The sequence below is a fragment of the Phascolarctos cinereus genome, unplaced genomic scaffold (assembly GCF_003287225.1).
Source record: "Phascolarctos cinereus isolate Bilbo 61053 unplaced genomic scaffold, phaCin_HiC Scaffold_1;HRSCAF=81, whole genome shotgun sequence".
Classification (NCBI taxonomy): Eukaryota; Metazoa; Chordata; class Mammalia; order Diprotodontia; family Phascolarctidae; genus Phascolarctos; species Phascolarctos cinereus.
Genome location: NW_027555514.1, coordinates 162,920,554 through 162,938,416, shown reverse-complemented (window position 1 = coordinate 162,938,416; position 17,863 = coordinate 162,920,554). Strand labels below are relative to the sequence as shown.

The 17,863-nt window shown below is 34.6% G+C and overlaps 1 protein-coding gene across 4 annotated transcripts in view; it reads right to left on the bottom strand.

Moving 5' to 3' along the window:
• Window positions 1-1,677: 1,677 nt before the first annotated feature.
• The window catches only part of USP6NL (USP6 N-terminal like), a 204,716-nt gene continuing 188,530 nt past the window's right edge, over window positions 1,678-17,863 (bottom strand). For all 4 annotated transcript variants that reach the window (XM_020999670.2, XM_020999671.2, XM_020999669.2 and 1 more), the window contains one exon: window positions 1,678-4,783. In XM_020999670.2, the coding sequence (XP_020855329.1) occupies window positions 3,366-4,783 (1,418 nt within the window). In that variant the 3' untranslated portion in view covers window positions 1,678-3,365. The remainder of the gene's footprint in view (window positions 4,784-17,863) is intronic.

Here is a 17,863-nt window from a genome sequence, read left to right as displayed (position 1 = left end):
TCATTTCCATTTTGGATACAGACATTTAAAAGCCATTAGACAGACAATTTCCTAGAAAATCCCTAGTCTAATAATGCCACAATCAAATGCATACTAACAGAGCTATGAATCTGAACTGTAGCTGAGATTAAAATATTTCCTAGAGATTATGTTGTAGATTCTCTATGCATACAAATCCCTATTTGTGTAGCATGGCATGTGTATATATTACCATCACTTTATTACCCACATGAGGAAAATAACAAAAGAGATCCCAACAAAGTTGATTTTGGATGCTCATTGTAACCAGGGTCCCTCTTCCAATGACTGCACAATAATATAGGCCCCAAAAGAACAATCAGGGATTATTCAAGTCAATTTCACTGTCATGCTTTGGCTAAAAACCAAAAAACCCAAAAGAACAAAAATAAAAATCCACCACATCCAGGAAAAGCTATAATATGCCTCCCAAAATCATGAGATTTAATTTCTGTTCCAAAAGACATGCCAGATTTTTTATCAGTTTTCATTTGTTTTTCTATGAAATATTAAGAAAATGAAGCTTACTTCTTAAAAAATGTTTTCTATCAATAATATGGGCACCTGAAACAGAAGGACTTGTCTAAACCCTTCAACAGCAAATCTCTTCTAGTTTGTTTAACTTTTCAGATTGGTCCCAGAAAATCTTTTTATGTGCCAAAGTGTTTATTTAATGGTGTAGGAAACACTACAATGATGAGAAGTTTTGATAATGCCAAGTTTTACTTCAAGCATGCAGTTACAACAGCTTGCCAACAGACTGACCTTTACTCTATAAAAGTCATATATTTCTTCTATTTAGCAAGAACAGCTCATCTCACTCTATAAATTCATATTAAATTATATTTCCTGTTGAAGCTATCTTTTTGGACCCATTTAACCTAAGTGGTTATGTTAGATAAAAATAAACTGATTATGTTTTCTTAAGATCACGATGACAAGTTAAATTTTTTTCTAATACTGATGTAAACAATAGCATGTTTCAGGGTGTGGGGTGTGGAGAAGGGAGTCAGGCCTGTGATTTCATTAATGGTGGGAACTCCCAATGAGTAATTCCTTCTACTAATGCTAATCAACACCTTCTCTACAACTTACAGTGTTAAGAGTTGTCTGGGACACTGAAAGGTTAAGTACTTGTTCAGGGTCATGAAGCCAATATGTGACTCTGAGGATGTCTATCTAGTAGTACATCGAACGTTGTTATTAATGGGGAAATGTGAAGTGGGTCAGAGTTCTAATTATGTGATTTTTTTTGGGTGAAGTATAAATTCAAAACCAGAATGTATACATACCGAAAAATAACAGACTAAAATTAGTAAATTACTTTCAATTTAAAGAGAGTTAACTCTTAGAAGAGACAGAGATATGACACTTGATCCCAGGAAGAAAAAGCTCAAAGACACCATATAAGACATCCTTATTACTTTTAGCATGTTAAAAACAATGACACAAAAAAGTATACAATTAAAAACTGTTATAGGTGACATAAGAAAATAGTGTGTATACATTTCATATATATATATATATAAAATCTACAGTATTTACCATTGTTGATATGTGTGTGTGTGCGTGTGCGCACACATGCATGCACACACACACACACACACACACACAAATATACACATATATTTGAGGGAGGCAGCATAGGTGCTACTAGCATAAAGTAAATTGTACAGTGTAGTTTATTATAAATCACAGAATCAAGGTTCAAAATTTAAGGTTAACATCCTTGGCTACATTATATACATATATCCCAAGCAGCTACCAGCAATTAAATCAATAGCCCAGTGCTACCAATAATCAGAATTTCTTTGTGATTCAGTGTAGTGTTTAGCTATTAATATGCTGTGTTCTATCATTTAACATATTACCAAGTTCTTTAAAGTTACACCAGATACATTATATACATAAACAAGATCTATCACATTCACTAGCTAACTAAATAAATGTTACTTCCATTTTCAAAGGCATTATATTTCTGTACCTTAAAACTTTAAAGAATCAGCCTGCAGCAAGAATAGGCTGCAATGCCTATTCTTTGATTCAATAAAATTTTCTATTATTCAAATATTATAAAAAGTAATTCTAACACCAAACTCTTCAATTACATACAAACAACGTGTGTATTTTCTTGAATTGCTCAAGAATTGACCATGTATGTATACTGTAATATAGCTTGTCTAAAGAAATGTCCTCTAAAGACCAATTTAAAAGTATATAATTTGACTTGAATTTTTTTCCAAAGTGGAAAAAAGCAAAGAAATATTTTCAAAAAGCATGAAAATCACACTAATTTTTTAAAAAGACAAGTCATTTTAGATTCCTATTGACAACTGGGGTAAATTTTTACATTCAGTTTGAATAATAATAATAATAATAATAATAATAATTTAACGGCCTGATAATGTAGCACATCCACTGGCAAGCACATCTTTTGTATATGGCAAGGACCGTTTTGCTCTGGGCCTTCAAAGGGTCAAAATAGAACAAAACAATGGTTATTTTGATTTATTTTGACATAAATGACCTCATCATATGCTGCCTAGATGGCACACATATTCCTGTCATCTATGTTGCTTTTAAGCATCACTAAGGAGTCAGCTCAGAAAGTTGAACTTCTTTTCCTTCCAATGTCTTAGCTTGTCTGTTTTTCAGGCTGAATGACAGATGATATAGAGCAAAAGAGGAAAAAATTAGCATTCTTAGAGAAGTTGCAGGGCCATTGTTTTAGTCAGTTTAGGACCCAGGTGAAGAAGGCAAATAGGTTAAAGCAAGCAAAATCCAAGGAAGCCTTTGCTTACAAGACAAGTTAGAGAAAGTAACCATACCATTAAATAATCAGTTATTCATGATAAATAATTGCTTCTAAATTTCCTGAACATTCCTGCTCAAACATGTATGCATAGGTCCACAGATTTCTATTTAGAGATGACACATACATTACATACTGCCAGAAAAAGACTCATTCTACATAGGGTTCTTCAGTGCTATTTTAAAAAAATAAAGCTGGCACATGGAATTCTCTGTTCTGAAAGATAAAGACTATGCAAATGAAAACTGAAAAGTACTAATGAATTAATATTGTGCGTACATCTCTCCATACTATTGCTATGTTTATATATGCTATTATTTTAAACAGATTCAATGATGACACAACTTAAAATGCTCAACTTCGGTAGCATCTACCTGGAATTGAAAATGTCTTGATATATTCTTATTATTAACATACATAGAATTGCACAAGTTATCCGTAACTGTATAAAATACTGCTTTGGCAATTACAAACATAGCAATGTAAATCTTAAATGGTCTCTATTCTCCTCTGTTAAGTAAACATAAGTAGATTTTCATAGCAACACTGATTCATGTATAGAAAGTCCATCACGATTTCTGTAGTGGGATGGAGGTGGTGCACCTGAATATTGATACCGGGGTGAACTGACATCTTCCAAAGATGGTGAAGTTCTATACCGTATTGGACTATCTATTGAAACAGCTGGAAGGTTATAATCCTGAATGGCTACATGTTGAAAAACTGTATGCTTTGGTAAGTTGCTAAAGTGGCTTCTGTTAGCATCTTGGTTCCATGATTGTCCATATGCCTCAGGCCTGTATGTGTAATTAACTTCTGGCCATTTTCTGTTATCTGGCAAGTAATCCACTGGAGGAATTATGAAGTCACCACCCATAGGAGACCTTGAATTGCCTGAATATGATCCTGCAGCACTGACATCAACAGGTAGAACTTCTATTCGATTGGATGGCAGCACAAGAGGGGCAGGGCGGCTATAAGATTTTTCAGGAGAAAAGTCTATGGAATGATTGGAGCCATAAGGTCTTCGAGAAGGGCTGATCTGAGCCCCATGGTTATAACGCAGAGGTATGAAATTAGCGTTAGCAGTACTGGCATGTTTTGGAGAACTTCCACGGTAAACAGGGGGATTGCTATAGGATGGTGGTGGCATTTTCATATGACCTATGCCATCGACCTGGGATAAATATCTTGGGGAATTTGGTGGTTGCACATTAAAGGTAAAATTATTTGATACTTTTGATGGACTAGAAGATCTCTCAGAATACTTTCTGGGGCTATTGGGGTAAATTACTTTACTTGGACTTTGAGAGTGAGCTCTTTCTAACACTTCCTCAACGGAAGTCCCATTTTCATTTTCAGTTCCTGGTACATTATCATACTGGGAGGCATTGGACCCCCGCTTACCTTCATCACCATCTAAAATCTTAACTTTCTGTCTTACATTTAATGCCCGTGTCTCAACAGGACTTGGAGGTGTGCCTACAAGTATGTGACTTGCTGTTCTACCTTTGCTTTCAATTGCATATTTTCCTGTTTTTTCAATGGCTGACATATCTGAAGGTTTATTCCACTTTGGTACAAAATCCCTCCGGATATGTGAAGTAGCATTAGAATTTTGGTTAGCTGCAGCATTGTTATATTGCTTAGAATTGTCTTGTGTACTCGGTGGTTGTTTTCTTCGAGTATCTACCTCACTCCTAATCTTCCCATTATCTTTTTCTATTGAGTCAAGTCTCTTTACAGAAGGAATCCTTTCCCCCGCATTGTTTGTACTTTGACAACGAGGCAACATTTCTTGTCTTTTGGGACTTGCTGTGCTCTCTGTTTTTTTGGATGTTTGGGAGTTTGATATGCCAACATTTTTCTGTCCGTTGCTCAGGTGATTAACAACAGACTGAGGTTCAGGTGGAAGTTGCCCCAGAGGTTTCTTTGGATATTCATCCTCTTTGCCTAACAGGAAAAAAAGAAGAAATAAAATTAGGCAATTTACAATTGATACCGTAGGAACCAGACAACTCTTTTTTTTGGAGCTATACAACTCTTACAATGCTATACAACATATAAAACTCTTTGTCTTCTCCTAATTGAAAATACTAAGGTCTTTCTCAGCAATAGAAATCTGATCTGTTTATTTCCTTTCCTAAAATAATATGTCAAGTCATCTATCAATCCATCTTCATAACATCTCCTTCACTTTAACCAACTCCTAAATTTAGAAAGTTGTGAAATCTTGGAGAAAATTGTTCCCCTTCTCAGCTCCAAGCCAAGATGGCCAAATTTAGCAGCCAAATGATGACTTAGAAAGGCTTCAAAGTTGTTTCTATTTGAATAGCAGCTGGTTGTCATTGGAGAGAGAAATTCCTGTATTTGATGATGGCTAGCTACTAAAAGCAGGTATCTTTTGGTAGGGAACCTTTGGTTACACTGAGGGATGAATTTTGGTTAAATGTAAACTACCATATATTCTAGGGAAGATATGTAGGTATGAATTAATAATCACAAAACCTAAATTGACTTACAAATTCTACAACTTTCTGCCCACATTTGGCACCTTAATATCAACTTTAAATATCTTCCAAGTAAGAATATTCAAAAATTACAAGCAGAGCAAGAACAGTGAAATCAATATGCAGATGATTGAATTATCAGTAAATAAATTTAATGTTTGAATGATTATAAGTTTACATTCCATGAATCACATAGTTCTGAAACAGCACTATTAATATCCTTCAACTGAAAGCTTGACCTTGTTTCTATACATAGAAGCTAACTGGGTTCAAGTTTATGACAATCGGCATATCATATATAGAAAGAAAAAAGTACAAAATAGAAATTATTGATCTCAATAAGCTTAAAATCAAGTAAGAAGCATAAAACTAACATAAAACATAGAAATGCTACAAAGTGCTCCAGAAATTCAAAAGAGGGACAAATAACTTCTGGTAGGAAGAGTATGAAAGGGTACAGTGGTATTTAAATTCAGCCTTCTTAGACAAGTAATGAAATGATTCAGTATAATAAAAATAATGCTCAATAATTCATTTTGATGGCAGTAATGAAAAATCTTCAACAATTTTTTAAAATGTTAAAAGAAAACCTGTAATTGATAATTTGAGGAGGTGGGTGATAATGCTCTTGAATAAAATAGGGCCTACTTAAAATAACTAATTTTATTATTTATTATTTTGTTCCACTGATAAACTGATTAAAAAGTTAAGCAGAGAAAATGCTTCACTTCAAAAAACTCCCGTTTCTGTGTGTATTTCAGAAGAGCTTTCTCATCATTTTATCAGCACATAGTGAAATATTCCATGAAATAAGATAAAAAGACATAGTTCTTGCTGTCTGCGATCCATTTAAAAATGTTTATACTCTGAATACAAAAGCAAATATGACAACTCTATTTGGTAGCTTAATTTAATTGTATATATTACTATTAATTTATTATTTCAGACAATTTTCAAGGAAGTACAGAATGGTATTACAAATTAAACCAGTAAATCTGGTTTTAAAAATATCTGCTATAATATCCTATACCCAAGAAATGTCATCTTGAGAAAAATAACAGAAGTCATCTGCAAGTAATATCTTAGGCTTGAAATGTGTCTCTCATCTATTAAAAAAAATCAATAATTGCATACTCATTTAAAGATGAATGTTAAATTTTCTTAAAATACCCATGATAATTTTATCATCTACACAGATAGCATAGGATCCCTCTGGCATGTAAATGCCAATGAAAAAATTTATAAGAAAGAAACTTTGACAAAAAATGTACCAAGAACAGTTTGCGGGTGGGGGAACACATTTACATGTCTCATATAGTTGAGTTTCATAAAATTAAACATACATGCTGAATTAAAGCTGTGAAAGCTTTTCTGTAAATTTCTGTAAATTTTTTTGCACATATTTTTGAACCTCAGAAAAATATCAATAGTAGCACATGTGGTTTAAGACCAGTAGGTTGATAATACACCCTAGCTAGCTTATTATATAAATAATAAAAAGGTATGGAAAAGGTATGGTTCAGCAATGTGTGAAAAATTTAGTCTTAGTTTAGCTTCTGTAGATATTCAATATACAAAAATGTATAGAATAGTGAGATCAGAATGTAGCTCAGGCAAGAGAAAGTAAAAAAAATGTTCTCATTTAGCTTTCTAGAAAGAGTTTTAACTGAGGGAGAGAAGGACAAAAAATAAAGGGAAAGGGAGTAGAGTCAGAAGAGGAAAAATTATTGACTCAATAAGGTTTTCTCTCATCTGAGAAATATTCATCAGCTCTGTAAGCCTTTACCAACTACCATTCCTTCCTACAGGGCAAACATTCTCAGTGTTCTCCGATATCTTTTTTTTTTTTTGGTTTCCTAAGGAATCAGGAATGGAAAAGGTAGCCTTTTGAAATTTCTTCCAGAACCCAATGCTCACTTGTCCTACTATTAGGGACATTCTAATTTACACGGCTGGCTGAATCAGTACCATTCTCAAACTGTTAGCTAGTCTTCAGAGAATATGGGAAAATGATGTTGCCATTAATAAGCAAATGCAAGCACATAAGAATGGTTAAATATTATTTAGGTGATATGGTATGACAGTGATGAAAGTAGATTAACTGTTGATCTTTTCATTCTGAGTTTTCTGAGTAGTCCTTCAATATTGCACAGTGGCTTATTTGGCTGCCTTAGACACCAGTTCTCTAGTCCCTGTAAAAAGAGATTTTTAAAAAATTCTCATATTTGTGGGTCCTACCAAGGTTTATAGACTGAGTAGAGACTTGCTGACATACAGGTGTTGTCCAAGAACCATCTTTGCACAAATTGAGTCATCACTAAAAGGATGGACACCAAATGATGATTTTTATTTTTTCTAGCTGCAGTCACTCATGAAAAAGTTAATTACTATGCTGGCAGGGACAGATCATTATCTGTGCTAGTGAAAATTGTATCCATACAAATAAAATTATGAAGTACCTTTGAAGTACTTAAGTGTAAAGTTATTATTTCCCAATCTTATATCCTTTCCTGATTTTTCTCTAGTCAAACAATATACTGATGCAACAGCAATAAAGAGGCACTTAGGCGGGGCCAACAGATTTATTTAGAGCCATTGGAAAAAAGTAGAAATCAATGGACTGAAGTTACAGAAATGCAGGTTTAGGTTCAATACTAAAGAAAACCAAAAAACCCAAAAGATCCAAACCCCCAAATTTCCTAACAAAACTAACTAACCGTTGAATAGATTGCCTCTGCAGGTCCTGGTATCCCCCTCCCTCCTAGAAGTCTTCAAACAAAGGCTGGATGAGCACTTTGCATGTGTGTTGTAAAGGAAATTGCTATTTAGGTATGGGTTGCTCTAGATGGCTTCTGAAGTGCCTTGTAACTCTAACGTTCTGTGACTGTGGAGTAAAAACCTGAAATCGCTATAAGACAGCTATCTTCATCTCTGAACGTACTCACTGGTTGAGGTCTCTCAATAGATCAAAGAAAAACTTCGAATACTTCCAAGCCTGTGCTGTATCTGCTTGAATTTCACCTTTTCACTACTGTCAATCTGCCACCTTTAAAACGAAATTTTTTAAAAAATAAAAGTAAAAAATGGAGTGTTTAAAAGGTTAATTCTCTTTAAGCAGCAGGTTAACACTCACAATTAGCCCTTTCCTTAAAACAGATTTTGCTGAATGAATATGAGTCTTAGAACCTTTTACTTTATTTACTAGGATGATCTGTTTTTATGGACCTATTGCATTTTCAGTGTCAGCATTTAAATGAAACCAACTACAGTAATTAGAGTTCACTACCTTATTTATATTCTTTAGAGTAAAAGAATCTTCCGAATACAAGCAGTAGGACCCTTAGGGTGCAAAAGCTTTCAACAGGTGAAGATACAAAAAATAAAATGGATTTTACTTCAGAAAGGAAAAAAGTTTCAAAGTTTTCCAATATGGCGTCAAGTGAGTTTTATACAAATTAAACACTTCATAAAACAACCAAGCCTTGGAATGTCATGTCAGTTGAGTGCCAATAGATTTGTATAGATAAGAACCATAAGCCTGCTGCTCCTGCTTTAATTTTTATTTACAGTATTCAAACCAATATACTTTCGTTGTAATAATGTTACAAAATGAAAACTAAATAATTAGCAAAACTGAAAGGCAGGTATATATGTAAATACATATTTCATACACACACACATCCAAGTGGAACAACATTATCATACATACACTGGATCAGAATGTCAAATGCCTAAAGCCAGAATTTGGCGTTTTCAATTTGTTGTCAGTAGAGCCTACTTTGGAACCGACTCCCAGGTAAACCACGTCACATCTCATGCATAAGCACCAGGGCCCACGCTGCTGCTTCTTTGTATCCATGTCACTGAATGGGCCAGTTAGAGAATAAGCTTCCAGCCATTCTAAATGAGTGGAAACAAACTGGTACGACAACAGGAACAGGGGTGGAGGTGGAGTCTGTGCTGCCGCCTAACTATAATCAGAGCAGCAGCCTACTTCCAGAAAATTTCAACTCATTCCTGACTATGATATTGAGGTATCTGAAAAGATTTTTACCTTCTTAAAATTTAAAGAATTTGACACCTGGAAATCACCTTAAGAGTTGTGGAAATAATAGCATAAATAACTCCAATTTAACATACTTACAATTTCAAAACCATTTCCTCCCTCACAAAAGCAATAAAATATAATTATTAAAGCAAGGAAAAGCAATGTTTCCAATAGGTTAACAAAAGGTTGAAGTGAAGAAGAATGCTTGGGAAAAAATAAAAGACTGTTAGATCTAGAAAACCATAACCTATCATGGAAGCATCTGGTACATCCTATCATAGTGCTTTGTACCATAGTAGGTGCTCAATAAATATTTAGATGAATGAATGTCCTGTTTTAGAACATTAGTTCCTTGAGAAATTTTTTATCTATTTTATTGTTCTTATTACAATACCATGCATGAATTTAAAGGAATTATTAGACACAGTAGGCGCCTTGCTTTTCTGGAACCATCAAGACAACAAATTGTTACACCATAAATGAATTTCCCAGATACCTGAAGTTTACGCCCTTTAAGTATTAAAGGTTTCTTTTTTTTGTAATCTTTACCCTTTTGGATAAAGATCTTTCTAAAATCAATCAATCACACATTTTCCTGTCTTCTTAAAGTGTAATTATCATAATTTGACCTAATGTTGATGACTCAGGTTCACTAATATGAACAATTATTATACTGTGCTATAATGCAGTGATGTCATCAGGGTCTTAAGGCATGTAGGGATGACTTACTTTTTCAGTTTCCAAGGGCTTAATTATTATGTCTAAGCGTATAACTCCAGGCCTATAGATTTAGCCTCCTGTCTCTACCCTGACATTCAGTCCCATGTCACCAATTGCCCACTGAATATTTCAAAGTGGATGTCATAGAGACTTCTCAAATTCAATACGTGCAAAATTGAACCTATTATCTTTTTCCCAAACCCTCCACTCTTCCAAACTTTTCTATTTCTGTTGAAGATACCATCATCCTTCCAGTCTCCCAAGTTCATAACTCTGGCATTTTTCTTGATTTCTCACTCTTTATCACCCCACATACCCAACTAGTTCCTAAACCTTTCCATTTCCGCCTCCACATTTTTCCCATATTGTTGTCCCAAGGCCCACTCATTCAACTACCACTTTATTCCAGCCACTCATAACCTCTTGCTTTGATCACTGAAACAGTTCCTTATTGGTCTCCTAACCTCAAGTCTTTCACCACCCTAGCCCTTCTTATGCTGCTTTAAAAGTAATTTTCATTAAGCATAGATCTGATCGTGTGACTCCCCTAAACTTACTCAACTCTGGCTCAAACCTATCCTTCCAGCCTCATTTCATATTACTCCTCACCCTAGTCCTCTATAATCCAGGCAAAGAGGACTTCTGTTCCTCTCACATAATGCTCCGTCTCCTGTCTAAATCTTTGCACTGGCCATCCCTCATATTTAGAACTCTTTTTCTTCTCACTTCTGCCTTACAGAATAGTTCTCTTCCTTCATGGTGCAGCTCAAGAACCACATTCTATATAAAGCTTTTCCAGATCCTCCTGCCCCTTCAAAATGGCCTGCCTTGTATTCAACTACTGTGTATTTATTTATATTTATTCCCTTTATTTTTACGCTGTATATACTTTTTTATCTTCCTATTGTCTTAACTTTCTTAGGAGCAGGAGTATTTTTATTCATTACATTTGTATCCTTGGAACCTAGTCAGGGCTTGGCACACAGTGGCATTTAACATATGCTTGTTCATTGATCTGAATCTACATTTCATTATTCTTTCTTTTTCCTTACAGATACTAGTTTTTACTGGGGTCAACTCGAACCCTCCAACCTCCATGCATTCCTCAATCCCCCATCTACTTTATTTTACAACTTCTAACTTGCTATGGCTAGGAATTCCAACATTTAAATGGGCTAGGATGGTGTATAAGTTGACAAGCTCTAAGTAAGGGTCTATGAGGATATCCTTTTATTAAACTGCACGAGCATTATTTCAGAGGTTTTGTGATACTTATTTTGGCCGTTCAGAGGCTTTATTTACTCCTAGATTCTTATAAGGACATTGAATATACTTGTATATATCTTAAATCACAGGTTTCAGCTCTATACTCTCCACTTTGCAAAACCCAAAGGAGACTTTCCTATCTTAAATTTAAATTTGAAAAAACTTTATGCAACTATGAAGCACTCTTTGAAGGAAAATGCTATCTACCTCCAGAGAAAGTAATGATATATGGAAGTATGTATTGTACAGTTCCACATATATATCTAAATCCAATGTTAGCCTTCTTTAATGTGGGGCTGGGAGGGTGAGAGGCAAACAAGTTGGAACTCAAACTGTAACAAAAAAATAAATTAAATAAATTATGATATTACAGGTCCCTATTAAAATGAAAGTGTGATCCAGGTTGGTGAACATATTGAGCCATTAATAACTTTTAACAGTGAATTTGTCAGATGGGTTTCTGGTGCCTACAAAGTTAAAAAAAAGTTTTATGGCTAGATTATAGAAGAAAAAAGGAGGAACACAGAAACTGAATGTATCACAAAGATAAAGAAGCTATGGTGATAGAAGGTAGAAACAGTATGAATAAGAAAGTAGAAGAACAAGGCGGAAATATCAGTCTTAAAGAAAAATACAACCCCTTCAGACTGGCATTTAAAATCTTCCATAATCTGGTTTCTAACTACCTTTCTAGGCCAATTTCATAGTATTCCCTCTTCATACACTCTCCTTTCCAGACAAACTGGCCTACTGTTATTCCCTGAAGTTGACATCCCATTTTCTGTTACTTTGTCTTCCTACAAGGCTCAATTCATTTGCCATTCCCTATGCAAAACCTTTTCTTTGACCCTCCCCCTGAGTTATTAGGTTTCTCTTCCTTAAGAAATTACTTTTATGTACTCCTCAGTCTACATATTGTATCACCCTAGTACAGGAGTTCTTAACCTAGGGTCCAAGGAACCAAGAATAGATTTCAATAGATCTATGAATTTGGATGGGAAAGAAAATTACATCTTCATTTCAATATAATGCGTTCCCTTTGCCATTCTATATATTTTAAAAAATTACTCATTTAAAAAGATTAGTCTGAGAAGGGATACATAGGTTTCATCAGATTGCCAAAAGGGTCTATGACACAAAAGATATAAAGAACTAGTAGAATATAAAGACAGGGATGGTCTTCATTTTTATCTTCATATCCCTGTACAGATTTTTATTAATGAGATCACAGACCACTACCCAAGATGAACTCGAAGGTCCTCTCCAACTCTAAGAAAAAAAAATCTATGATTCACATGTCAAAAGAGAAAATTATCAGAACCTCCAGTGAAACATGAAAGTATCGATTTTTTTTTCCCAAGGCATAGATTCCTTTGATGAAGTAATAAAAAAAAAATACCATGAATGGTATTTAAGGATGTGGGTAATGTATTCAGCAGAGAAACATAAATGGCAAGGTACATTATCTCATATTCTGAGATTTTTTTTTCTAACATGAAGAATAGAGAGAGGTATCATCTTGGACTGAATATTACTTGAGCCAACATATCTCCAGGGAGACGAACTGTCCATATGCCCTCTTATTATTTCAGAAATACATTAAATGTTTAACATGTTCTATTGGCTGAATGGGCAAGAAAGAAAATGGATCACTAAAATAAAGGTTGCTCAACAGGCGGAAAGGGAAATGGTAGTGATAAAAAGCAGCATCACTTCATCATGAATAGGTCATTCAAGACCAACTTCATTTCTTTTTTTTTTTTGACAGAATTACTAAGCTAACAGATGAGGAGAATTGTGTGGATAGAGTCTACCTGCACTTTTGATAAAAGTATCTCATACTATTCTTGTGGAGTGCAGAAACATGGATTAGATATGGATTCATAGCTAGTTGGATGGCCAGATTCAAAGGTTAGTCATTAATGGTTCAATGTCAAAGTGGCAGGAGGTATCCAGTGGAGTACCTTTGGGTTCTTGCTTGAATTGGTACTGTTTCACATCAATGACTTGGATAAAACCATAAATTTTATGCTCATCAAATCTTTAGATAACACAAAGCTGGAAAGGCTTGCTAGCATAATGGATGACATCGACAGAATACTGAAAGGCTACTGACAGGCTAGGACATGGGACTAAATCTAATTAGATTAAGTTCAGTAGATATAAATATAAAGACATATTTCAGTACAAGAGAAAATCAATTCACAAACGTAAGACTGCAGAAGCACGGTTCAATAGCAGGTGTCCTGAAAAAGAGCTTGGAGTTTTAGTGGACTATAACTTCAATGAGTCAGTCTTCGAAAACTAAGGTGATCTTGGGTTTCATTCAGAGGAGAACAGCTTCTAGGAATAGGAAGATGTTATTGTACGCTGTACACTACAGTCTGTCATCAGACTTCATCTGGAATATTGTGCTTGGATATGGCTATCATTGTTTAAGAAAGATAGTGACAAAATACAGTGTTTAGAGGAAGGCAACTAAGATGGTGCAGAGGCTTGCGTCAATGAATGACATGTGAAAATCAGTTGAATGAATTGAGCATAAAATAAAGATTGGTGAAATAAAGATTAAATGGGGACATTATAACTGCCTTCAAATATCTGAAGAAGTGTCACATAGAGGAGGGATTAGTCATGTTATGATTAGCCCTAAAGAGCAAATCAGGAAGAAGGGGTAAAAGCTGAAAAGAGGCAAATTTTGGTTTAATGTCAGGAAAAACTTAACAATTAGAGCTGTCCAAATGCAGAATGACCTGCCTTGACAAGGAGTAGATTCTACCTCCTTGGAAGTCTTTAGGTAGAGGCTACATGATTACTTGTCAGGTATCATGTTATAACAAAGATTTTTTTATGTACAGGTTGGAACAGATGACTGCTGAAGCCCCTTCCAACTCTCAACTACTGTGATTCTATGAAAAAGCATACTTTAAAATACATCAATGATTGCTCCAAATCAAAACCAAATAGTAGGATCTTGTGGCCTTGTTTATGGTCTTGCATAAGTTTTACAACTTTCCAAAATGAAGACAAAGTCCTTTGCACTGGGACCTGGTCTTCCTCTCCACAAGATCAAGTGTGGAATCTGAATTCACAATGTGGAATATCAGCACTGTCTACTCAACCTTATACCTGGAAAAGAAATTCCTCTACAACCCAAATGACACTGTTTGCTTAGCCTTTCCTGGATGACCTCAAGTGAGAAAAAAAACCCATTACTTCTTAAGGAGGGCAATTCTGTAAAGCTCCAATGATTAGGAAGTTTCACATATTATCAAGCTAAAATTTGCTTCTTTGTAACTTCTTACCATTGTTCCTAGTTATGCTCCCTGGGGCCAAGCAGAAGTCTGAACCCTCTTTCACATAATAACTATTTAAATGATTGAAGATAGTGATCATGTCTTACCTTAAGTCTTTTCTTCTCCAAGCTAAATACTCCCCAGAACAAATCTTTAATAGCATAAGGCCCTTTATCATAATGGTGGCTTTCCTCTGGATACATTAAAGTCCTTCCTAAAAAATGATGCTCAGAACTGAATACAATACTTCCAGATGTAATGTAATATAAAATGCTATAGCAGAACTATCACCAACTTATTTCTGAACTTATACCTGTTAATGTAGTCTAAGATGGCATTAGGTTTCTCATATGTCATTTCAGATTGTTGACTCATGGTGAAGTTGTATTATTTCTACATCTATTTCTGAGGAAAACTGCTATCTAACCATGTATCCCCTTGTTTACCCTAGGGCTGCTGAAGATCAAAAAAGATAACAGATATAAAGCATCAGCACACCTTAAAGTGCTACATGCTCATCAACTTAGAAATAACCAAACTGTGATACACTGTAAGAAATAAGTGATTAATACAGAGAAGCATGAAAAGATCTATATGAAATGATGTAGGGTGAAGTAAGCAAAGCCAAGAAAACAATATACACAAGGACTACAACAATGTAAATAGAAAGAACACAATAAAATCAAAAGTAAATGTAAAATTATAAAAAACAAGCAAAGCCTGAAGAGAGATATGAAAAGAAACCCCCATATCCTTTATAAAGGTAGGTCTACACATGTTGCACATATTTTCAGACTTTTTCAATATATTGATCAGTTATGCTAAATTTTTCCACCTCTTTTTCTTATTTTGTCTTTAAAATATTATTTGTTCTGAGATGGCTCTCTGGAAGTTAGGGGGCAGGCTAATGAAGAAACCTATGGTGATACAAAAAAAAATACAAAAATAACTTTTTAAAAATAAAGACTGCTATGTGAATATTAGCTATTGTTATATTTATTTGTAGAGTTGATTTTTTTTGCAATTATCTGAATTGAATTTCATCTTATTAGAGTCAGCCCAATGTTCTAGATTGTGAAGATGTTTTTAAATTGACTCTCTTCCACTGTATTGGCTAACTAACATACCCAGCTCTGTGACAGTTAAGTAAAGCATAGATGACTAGAGAACTTTACTAGAAACTTCCTTCTAAGCTGACATCAAAACACTAATATTAGAATACTTTAATGAATGGCCCAGCCATTCAACCTGTTCCTAATTCATCTACCTAGTATAATATAAAAGAATTTTATCATATAACTTGCTATAATTAAGATAAACTTCATCTAAAGCATTCATCTAATCTTCCAGTTTAGTAACATTTTCACAAAATGAAATGAGATTAATCTGGCACAACCTAGTCTTAACTAAGTTATGCTAGATGTTTGTGAACACAGCTTCCTCTTCTAGATGTTCACTAACCATTTCTTTAATACACTAGGATTATATCAAGAATTAATGCCAATCTCTCTAGCTTACAGTTTGCTGGTTGTATTTTTTTTTAAAGAAATAAGATATTTTCCTGTCTCCAGAGTTGTAATACTTCTGTCATTCTCTGTGATCTTTCAAGGATTATTGACAATGGCTCAGAAATTACATCTGCCAATTCTTTCAGTATCTAGGTACATTTCAGCCAGGAGAAAACACTAGAAATCAGCAAGAGAAGTTGTGATTCTCTTACTATGTCCCTACTTTTCTTGGGTATAAATTCCCTACTAGCCATTTTTGTTCTGTCAGTTCAAGTACAAAGATCACTTTCCTTGACAAAGAAAACAGAAACAAAAAAGCAAAAGGTTACCAGCTCGACTTTCTGCCAATAGTTATCATTTTTCTATCCTTGCTAAGCAGTGGTCCAAGACCTTTTTTATTTTCTTCTTTTCCCCAATAAACTTAAAAAAACAAACAAAACCCAAATCAACCTTTTTTGTTATCTTTAACTTTTATATTGGACTTCTGTGGCTTTGGTATTCCTAATACTTATCTGACAGGTCTCTGCCACATTTTTGTATTTATCTTCTATTAACTGCCTTTGCTTCCATCTTCTATGTTTTGTTTCAAAAATCAAAGTTGGTAATGCACTAGTTCTCTGTATGTCCACAATGACTTTTTTAGAAAACTCCCCTAATTCTTCCTCTTCATAAATGTTTCTTGTCTTCAGAACATTATTCTTGAAAGCTTTCCTTCTCTCCTGGTCTGACTTCCCCTATAGAAATTTAGTATCTGAGACCCTGACTATCCCTTCTCTGAACTCTTTGGAATCTCCTTTCCCCAAATGTACTGTGCATATAGGACTATTCCTGTTTTTTGGTTTTCTGCTCATTACAAATTCTAAAGACAGAACCATTACTTTTCTCCCTATCTTTACTCCAGAAACCAGCATTTACCTAGTGGTAAGAATAAGATCTTAAGGGGCAGCTAGATGGTCCAGTGGCCGGCCCTGAAGTCAAGAGGATCTGAGCTCAAATCTAGCCTCAGATACATCATATTTCCTAGCTGTGTGACTCTGGGCAAGTCACTTAACCCTGATCAGCTCATTTAAAAAAAAAGGATAAGATTTTGAATACAATATGCCCTTCTTGTTTGCTTTATTTTTTTAAGGATAAAGCTATCATTAAGGAAAGTCAAGGCTTTATTAGTTACCGTGCTTTTGGCAGAGAGAGAATTCCAGAGATGTCAGTGTATTTAAAGTATGCCATTACTACTACAGCATGCATTCATGCTAGGTTTATGATAAGATTTCCCAAACTCCTAATCTATTTCCTCTTTCTGCTTAGGTGGGCTAAAGTATGTCTCAAAAATACTCTCCCTACCATGCTTCACTATTCTGGTTCCTGTTTTTCTTATATGATTAGATTATTTTAATACATAATTTTCCTTGCTCCCTCCTTGCCTTTTATCTATCCTGTTCCCTTTGAATAAGGTTATTACACAACTATTTTTCAATTACAAATCTCATCTCACCAAGTTTTAATGATACTAATAAAGTAAAATTTATTTCCAAGAATTAGGACCTGTAATTTATCATAATTGTTACCAATGATCTCTTCTATTGGTAAAACCATGGCATTTTCTCAGCTCTCAATCTTCTTAACTTCTCTGTATTGTGTAGCATTGCTGATCACCCCTCTTCTTTGGTGCATGGTACCATGCCATT